The sequence below is a fragment of the Belonocnema kinseyi genome, chromosome 8 (assembly GCF_010883055.1).
Source record: "Belonocnema kinseyi isolate 2016_QV_RU_SX_M_011 chromosome 8, B_treatae_v1, whole genome shotgun sequence".
Lineage (NCBI taxonomy): Eukaryota > Metazoa > Arthropoda > Insecta > Hymenoptera > Cynipidae > Belonocnema > Belonocnema kinseyi.
The window spans coordinates 20,586,485-20,595,619 of NC_046664.1; the positions used below are offsets into that span (position 1 = coordinate 20,586,485).

At 22.9% G+C, this 9,135-nt stretch overlaps 1 protein-coding gene across 1 annotated transcript in view; it reads left to right on the forward strand.

The window, feature by feature from the left end:
* The first annotated feature begins 270 nt into the window (after positions 1–270).
* Positions 271–9,135, forward strand: part of LOC117179001 (tubulin beta chain-like) — a 31,146-nt gene continuing 22,281 nt past the window's right edge. Inside the window, exon 1 of the mRNA XM_033370611.1 lies at positions 271–472. Coding sequence (XP_033226502.1) covers positions 416–472 — 57 coding nt within the window. The 5' untranslated portion in view covers positions 271–415. The remainder of the gene's footprint in view (positions 473–9,135) is intronic.

A 9,135-nucleotide genomic window follows, 5' to 3' on the forward strand; every position in this document is an offset into this window, starting at 1 on the left:
TTTTCTCAAGAATCTAAAGAAAATTATATTTATATGAAAATAGTATTTTGTTCTCAATTCGAAAAAAATACACGAGCGCGTTGCGCGTAATTGATCAAACTAGTAATTTAACTATAAATACTTTAAAAACTGAAAAAAAATAAATAAATTTTTTGTTGATAGGAATTTCTATTTTCTCTCATTTGTACTTAGACTGTGTGCTGCACACTGCACTTGCGCGGCGGCGGCGGCTTCCCCTAAGAAGAGGCCTCAAGGAAAATCGTTTCGAACTCTTGTGCCATTCACCGAGCGACAAGGGAACTACTGGGAACCGTCGAACACGACGAGGATCTTCCACTCTTTCAATTTTTTAGTTTTTCTGACGAATTTATATTTTAATTTTTTTAAATTCAATAATAAAGAATTTTCCATCACCATGAGGGAAATCGTACATCTCCAGGCTGGTCAGTGCGGAAACCAAATTGGCGCAAAGGTAAGTCAAATATTTTAAAACAAAATATTATTATCCTTAATTGGTGACATTTTATTTTATTTATTTATTTGTAAGTCCTTTGGATATATTATTTATAAGTGCTCCCTTTTATTAAAATTGTTTAAATTGAACATTTGGAATTTTGTTTAGAGTTTTAATAATAATTATTCACAAGAAACTATTGGATACATTTTGTTCTGTTAGATAGTGTTCCTACTTTTTAAAAAGAGCCATAAGAAGGATTGATTTGACAATTTATTTCTTTGTGAATCGAAAAATAGATACAAAATAATTAAAAGTCATTGGTATTTAAAAAAAATATCTCAACCTTTGGCTGTATTATTTATAGGTAAACAATTTTGTGTAGGCTTTTAAAAATAATTTTATTTTATTTATTTATTTTTCAATACAAAACTAGATATAAAATATTTTAGAATAGTGGAATTAAAAAAATATATTTTTAACTAGTTACAACATTATTTGTTGGCAATCTCTTTTATAGAAATTATTGAAATTGAAAATTTGGAATGTAAAAAATTTTTTGTAGACTTTTAAAAATGATTATTAAAAAGATACTATTGGATAAATTTTTCTGTGTTATATATTGTTCCTGCTTTTTTAAAAGAGTCAAAGGAATGGTTAATTTCATATTTTATTTATTTTATTTATTTGTGAATCGAAAAACTAGATACAAAATAATTTGCAATCATTGATGATTAAAACCAAAATTTTAACGATTGGCCATAATATTTGAAGGTAATCTCTTTTATTAAAATTATGAAAATTGAAGATTTGTAATTTAAAATATTTTTTTATATATTATTTATATGTGATAGCTTTTACTAAAATTAATAAAATTGAAAATTTTGAATGTATACAAATTTTTCTAGACTTTTGAAAATAATTATCCACAAAAAATTAGTGGATACATTTCTATTTGCTAGATATTGTTTCTATGTTTTAAAAAGAGTCTTGAGAAGGCTATATTATTTATAGATGATCTCTTTTATTGAAATTATTAAAATTGAAAATTTGAAATGTAAAACATTTTTTGTAAACTTTAAAAAATAATTATTAATAAGATACTATTGGATGAACTTTTGTTTTTCATTATTTCTACTTTTAAAAAGAGACATTAGGATTGATTTCACATGTTATTTATTAATTTTTTTCTGAATTCAAAACTAGATAAAATATAATTCACAATCATTTGTGATAAAACCCAATATTTTATTGATTGAATATATTATTTATAGGTGATCTCTTTTATTTTAAATTGTCTAAATTGAAATTTTGGAATATATAACATTTTTTGTAGACTTTTAAAAATAATTATCAATAACAAAATAGTGGATACATTTTTCTTTGTTAGATATTGTACCTACTTTTGAAAAAAGAGTCACAAGAAGGATTGATTTCATATTTAATTTAATTCATTAACTTATGAATCCGAAACTAGATAAAAAATAATTATGAATTATTAGTATTAAAAAACAATATTTTCAAAATTGGCTATATTATTTATAGGTAATCTCTTTTATTAAAATGGTTTAAATCGATAATTTGGAATTAACAAAATTCTGTGTGAACTTAAAAAAATAACTATTAACAAGAAATTATTCAATAAACTTTTCTTACATTGTTTCTACTTTTTAAAAAGAGTCATTAGAATGATCATAAGAAGAATTCGTGAAATAATTTTCAATTGATGACGTTTTTTCATTATTTTCTCAACTTAATAAAGAATTTTCACCGTATTTATACATTTTTAATTTGTATTCTTAAACAATATAAAAATGAATAACAAAAAGTTTAAAAAAAGATGGTAGTAAGAAATCACCAGGATCGAAAGACAATGGTCGCAAGCAAAATATAAAAAGAGGATATGTCTTTCGATAAGATAGTGTGCAATGTATAACATTTGTATTTCCAAAGTAATAAAAGTTCTTCCAAGAAAGATATTTTTAATCTTGATCAATTTTTTTAGGGTTTATTTTTCCTGAAATTTTCATGAGTAATCAAAGTTTGTTTAAAAAAGATGACTAATTATATCCGGAATTGAAAAAATTATAAAACAATTGCCACCAAAATATTTCATTAAAAATAATTCAAGTAGCATACTATTAAGAAAATTTGAATTACTATTTAAATATAGTATATACTTGTGCAAAATCTATTTTACAATCTCCTAAACAAATTTGTTAAAAAAAATGTTTGTTTTTATAACAATAAATAAATAACACTCGTGACAATTAGCGACAAATGAAAAAATCTCTTGCATGTAGTCTTTTTTATTTTGTCATTAAATAATGTTTGAATAACAATTTAAGTGAACCCCGGAAGTAATTACTTAATCAAATAAAAGTTTGCAATTATTAATTATTATTTTGTATTATTTTAATAATTTTTTTCAGATTTATTTTATATTGTTTTGTATTGTTTGATTAGTTTTAAGATCAGAGTAACGGGATAGTTATTTTTTGAAAAAATGAGTGGATTGATTCTGTAAACGGTGAATTTTTTTCCCCCTTCTAACGTTAGGTTTCCTTGTGCAGTGAAAGCAGCTGCATCTCCCTTGCCGTTATTTTATAAGCAGGTCGAAGCACGTTTAGTTGGTCTACTCTGAATGCTCTGTTGAGCAGTGAATGGCAATTTTTGTCGATTGTCAGAATCCTTGGTCCAGATTTATTGGAAAATCGATTTTTTCGAGTCACGACCCGCCTTAATTTGTTTGCAAGGTCTTTTTTTTATCGAAGATTTAAAAAGAATTGAAATTAACGATTCAGGATCATGCAATGCAATAAACAAATTGCAAAGTTCTTAATTGCATAATTCCAAATTAAATTAATTTATAAAAAAGATCAACTTTGGATATAAATTTTCAAATGTTTTGATTTGAATTCGGAAACGGTATGATTTAAAATTGAAATAATTTCAGAAGTTACAATATAAAATTATAAATTAGAAAATCATTTAAAATTCCAAAATTTAATATTGACCACTCAATTTTCTAAAAAATTTAATTGAAACTTTTCACAATTTTAATCTAAGTTTAGTCCTTTTATAAGCGTATTTAATTTACAATTAGATCATTCTAAATTTAGTTATTGGTACAATATTGCATTGCAGAATCTTGAAACGTGATTTTTAAAATCACTGTTTTAAATTAAAAATATTTCTACTAGAATTATTTGAAATTTTTAAATTCAAAATTGTCCATTGACAGAATATTTATATACAATTTTCAAACTATCGATTCAAGATTATTATTGTACAAATTACAAAGATCAAAACGGTATAATTTTTAATTAAAAACGTTTATGAAAGGACTTAGTTTAGATTCTAGATTTAAAATGTTTTTATTAAAATTTTTAATTTAAATCCTTAAAAATAAGATGACTTTTAATCAAATTTGAAAATTGATAATTAAGGTCATATGGTAACAATATATTATAAATTAGACAGTTTTAAATTAAATTAATAAAATTGATTTCAATTGTGAAATTCTCAATAGAAAAGTTCATAAAAGAAGGAAGTTTAGATTGAAACTTTACTGAAAGTTTGGATTAGGATTTTTTAAAAATCTTTTAAAAGCGTATCGTTTTTAAATAAAAACGTTTAAAAATGGTCAATTAAGATTGTTTGATAATTCCAGAACTGTATGATTATCAAACTTAATTAGTTGAGAGTGGTACAATTTAAATCTGAAATAATTCCAGAGGGTAATAATATAACATAAATTACACATTTTGAAATGATATTTATCAATGTTCAATTATTTTCTTTAAACTCGCAAAGTCTTATTTACATTTGAAAACCTCAAAAGTTGCATTGTTATAAATTAAAAACATTTAATATTGAATGATTTAAAATGTTCAAATTTAAAATTGTTAAATATAAAATTAAAACAATTTAAGATTGTGAAATTTAAAATTAAAACAATTTAAAATTGTACATATTTTTAAATTGTAGGCCTTTACAGACTATATTAAAACATTTTTTAAACTAATGATTCAAGATCATTCAATGCAATAAAGAAATTACAAAATTCACAATTCAGCAATTTCAAATCATTCAAATTTATAAAATGACAAAGTTTTTATTGAAAATTTTAAAAATTGTTATAAAAATTGTAGGTTTCAATATTTTTTTAAAGGATCAATTGAAATTAATCACAATTGAATTAATTGTAATTTGCGAATTTCAGAACTGTATAATTTGAAACTTAAGTAATTTAAAACTATACAATTCAAAATTTAAATAATTTCAGATGCGGTAACAATGTGACAATAAAAGTAAGAAAATTCTAAAATTTAAAATTATTTACTTGCAGAATATTTAAACAAATAAAGATCACCATTGTACAAATTGAGAATCTTAAAACTGCAATTTCAATTTAAAGTGATTTGAAAGAAAATGAATTTTAGGTTGCAAATTTGAAAAGATTTTATCAAATTTAGAGTTTTAATTCTGGTAATTTTTGAAAAGAATCAATTAAAATCAATCGCAATTGTATAATTTAATTGTAAGTTGCTGATTTCCAAAATGTATGAAAAGCATTTTAATTATTTCCGATTTAAAATATTGTCCGAAAAATGATTCATTGATTCAAAGAAAATTTAATTTATAACAAAAAAGAATTTTTTTATTTCCTATGCAAATTTTTCTTCAATTTAAAGCAATTTCACAAAATTCGAAGTTCTTTTTCGTAGAATTGAGAAAAAATTATATTAAAAAAACGCTTTTTGAAATTGCAAAAAAAATATTTTTCTTTAATGCGAAGAAAGTTTCATTTATACTAAAAAACAAATCCTTTTTTGTTCCTCTGAATCTTATTTTTTAATTTCAAATCATTTCCCCCGGTTTTAATTTATTTTTCGTAAGATGAAAAAAATTACATTGAAAAAACGTTTTTTGAAATTGCAAACAAAATATTTTTCTTCGATGCGAAGAAATTTTCTATTTCTACAAAAGAAAAAAGATATATCGCAATTTCGAATTTATGTTTCGTAAAATTAAAAAAAAATTAAATAAAAAAACTCTTTTTGAAATTCAAGACAAAATATTTTTCTTTGATGCAAGAAAATTTAATTTCTAAAAAAACATAAAGCTATTTTGTTGCCATGAAACTTATTTTTTAATTTGAAATAATTTTCCAAGTTTTAAATTTATTTTTCGTAAAATTAAAAAAAATATATATTAAAAAAAACTTTTATTGAAATTCCAGACGAAATGTTTTTCTGAGTCAATTGATGAGGGTTCAGTGACATTAGAGGTAATCTAATTAAAAAAACGCTTTTTGAAATTCAAGGAAAAATATTTTTCTTCGATGCGAAGAAAATTTCATTTATACCAAAAAAGAAATTCTTTCTTGTTCCCATGGAAATTTTTCTTCAATTTAAAATAAATTTGCTAAGTTATTTTTTGTAAATATAAAAAAAAGAGAATATAAAAAAACGCTGTTTGAAATTCAGGAACAAACATTTTTCTTTGATGCAAGAAAATGCAATTCATACCAAAAAAAAGCTTTTTTGTTACCATGAAACTTATTTTTTGTTTTGATATAATTTTCACCGTTCTAAATTTGTTTGTTGTAAAATTAAAAAAAATTTTTTTTTTTAAATTCCACACAAAATATTTTTCTGAGTGTATTGGCGAGGGTTCAGTGACATTCGAGGTGATGTAATTAATGTAATTAAGCCGCACATGCCATACTATAAAAAGAGGAGTTGAGAAATATGATACCAAAAAAAAAAGTTGTTCTTGTAGTACTTCTTGCAGGAATGATGTGCAAGTTGAAAACTAACTTTACAGAAGGGTGGGGCAGTTTTGTGCAATTTCAACTAGGTTTAGAGGCACTAAAATTAACGAGGCATTTCGAAGTGGAGAATCCGGAAGAGGTTTAAATTCCTCTTTCACTCTAGCTCGGCAAAATTACCGCAAGATGAATAATTTTTATATGAAATGATGGAACACTTAATGTAATTTTACTTTCGGATCGAAGGAAGATTTAATCTTCAAAAACAATTAAAGAGCACCAATTAATGAAAATATGCAACATAAAAACAGTAATTAAATTGGATTTAAATTATTTTTATTTTCATAGAAATAGTTTCCAATTAGAATTTAAGAAATAATAAATAAAAATTATTCATAAAAAAATAACTAATTAGTAATAATAAAAATATGAGACTATACACGGAAATTTTGATTATAAATAATTCACATTTTTATAGAACGAGATTTTCTCACTATTTAACAAATAATTATTAAAAATACGAATAAATTAAATTTCTTGTTAATTTTCTTTTTGAATTATTTTATTTAATCACGTTTTTTAGGAAGTAATTAAAGTCTGGAATTGAATAAATTTTAGTAACAAGTGTATTCCGTTATTTTTAAATCTAATTAAATTTCCACGCGAGTGCGAGGCGAAATTTGCAGATGTGCAGATTCGTCATATCGTGCGTAGCCTTTCAAGTGTGGATAAGTCAGGATAAGTAAAGTTAACTCACGTTTCGATTCTGTTATCGATAGGCCGGAAATGAAGCCTAACTTGTTGGGAATTTGATGACGTGAAGTCCCATATATTTCCATAACTTTTTTTGGGTGCAGAACTGATTAAAAAATAAATCCTATTTTTATTTTTAAGTATTCGAAAATATTTGTTTTTTATTTTCTATTTTTATCTTTGATCAATTTTCGGAAGGATGTTATGCTATTCAGAAATGCAAAAAATAATTTGTTTAAAAATAATTTAAGACGTTTAAAACTAGTTTGTAAAATAGCGTCATATTCTCTAAATTTTGAATTTTGAAAATTAAATGTACTCTCATGATTTAATTAAAATAGTTAAATTAACTAGTAAATTATTGTAATTTTTTATTATAGTGACTTGCAATTTTTGAAAAATCTCAGTTATATTAATTTTTTTAAAAATTGAAATAAGAATTTTCAAACCAAAATCATCAAAATTTCCTATTTTTGACAATTTTAGGTAATGTTTGTGTTTTTAAAAAATAAAAAATGGATATTTCAAAACAACAAATATTAGAATTCGAAGAAAATTAGGAATCTTTTAGCAATTTCGGATAATGATCGAAAATTGGTAGTTTTAATTTAAAAAATTTGATTTTAAAAAAATATTTAAAATTTTAGGTTATGTTAGCGTTTTACACAAAAACTTGGTATTGTTAAACAGAAATGATTACATTTCATAAAATATTTTTTATTTTCAAATAGTTTCAAGTTATATCCAGGGTTTTCATAGAAAATCGGTTATTTTAAATAAAATTTTAATTTTTTATCAAGTTTAGGTTAAGTTCACGTTTTGTACCAGAAATTGGTATTTTAAAACAAAAATTATTATGATTTGAACAAGATTTAAAAACTTTAAACAATTTTGGATTATGTTAGTTGTTTTCTTTAGAAATTAGTATTTTCAATAACAAATAATAATATAAAGAAATATTTACAAATCTCAACAATTTGAGGTTATGTTAGCCATTTTCACAGAAAGTCGGTATTCTTAAGCCAAAATCATTTTATTTCTAACAATATTTTCAATTTTTTAACAATTTCAAGTTATGTTAATGTTTTTATAGGAAATCGGTTATTGTCAATAAAAACGATAATTTTTTACCAAGCTTAGGTTAAGTTAGCGTTCAACACCAGAAATTGGTATTTAAAAACAAAAATCATTATCATTTGAACAAGATATTAAAACTTTAAACGATTTTAGATTATTGTTTTTCTTTGGCAATTGATGTTTTCAATAATAAAAAATAATTCAAAACAAAAACAATTATAATTTGATAAAGATTAAGAATCTTTTAACAATTTTCAATTACGCTGCTGATTATCGTGAGAAATGTTCATATTTAGTTTAAAAAAATGATTTTAAAATATTCACAAATTTTAACAATTTTAGGGTTTGTTAGCGATTTACACAACAAATTTGGTATTTTAAAACAATAATAATTATAATTTGAAAACAAATTAAGAATCTTTTAAAAGAGAAAAAGATTTTGTATTTCAAAACCAAAATAATTATAGTTTAATTTAATTTAAAAAATTTAAGGTTAAGTGCCGATTTATACAAAAATTGATACTTGAAAAAAGCACTATAAACTGAACAAAATAAGAAATCTTTCAGCAATTATATTTTTAATTTTCTCAGTGTTTTTCAATTTAAATTTATATTTTTAATAAACAAAAGTATATTTCAAACAAACAAGAGTCATAAACTTGAACAATTTCAGGTTATGTTAGTGTTTTAAACAAAAAATTGGTATTAAAAAGAAATAATATTGCTGTTCGAACAGGATCTGAAATTTTTTGACAGTTTCAGGTTACATTAACGTATTTTACAGGAAATTGGTTATTTCAAACTCATAAAAAAAATGACAAAAATAACTCGATTTTAAAGGTTGATATTTTTAAATAATTTAACTTTATGTTAGCGTTTTATATATTAAAAAAACGACGTTTTAAAACGAAAATAATTCTTAATTAATTCGAAAAATATTTGGAATCTTTTAACAAATTTGGATCATATGTTCATATTAACCCTTAAACGGCCAAAACGCCACTACCGGGACACTGCTTTTCAACGGCCAATAACTAAGACTATTCGACACTAGAAAAAATTGAGACACATATAT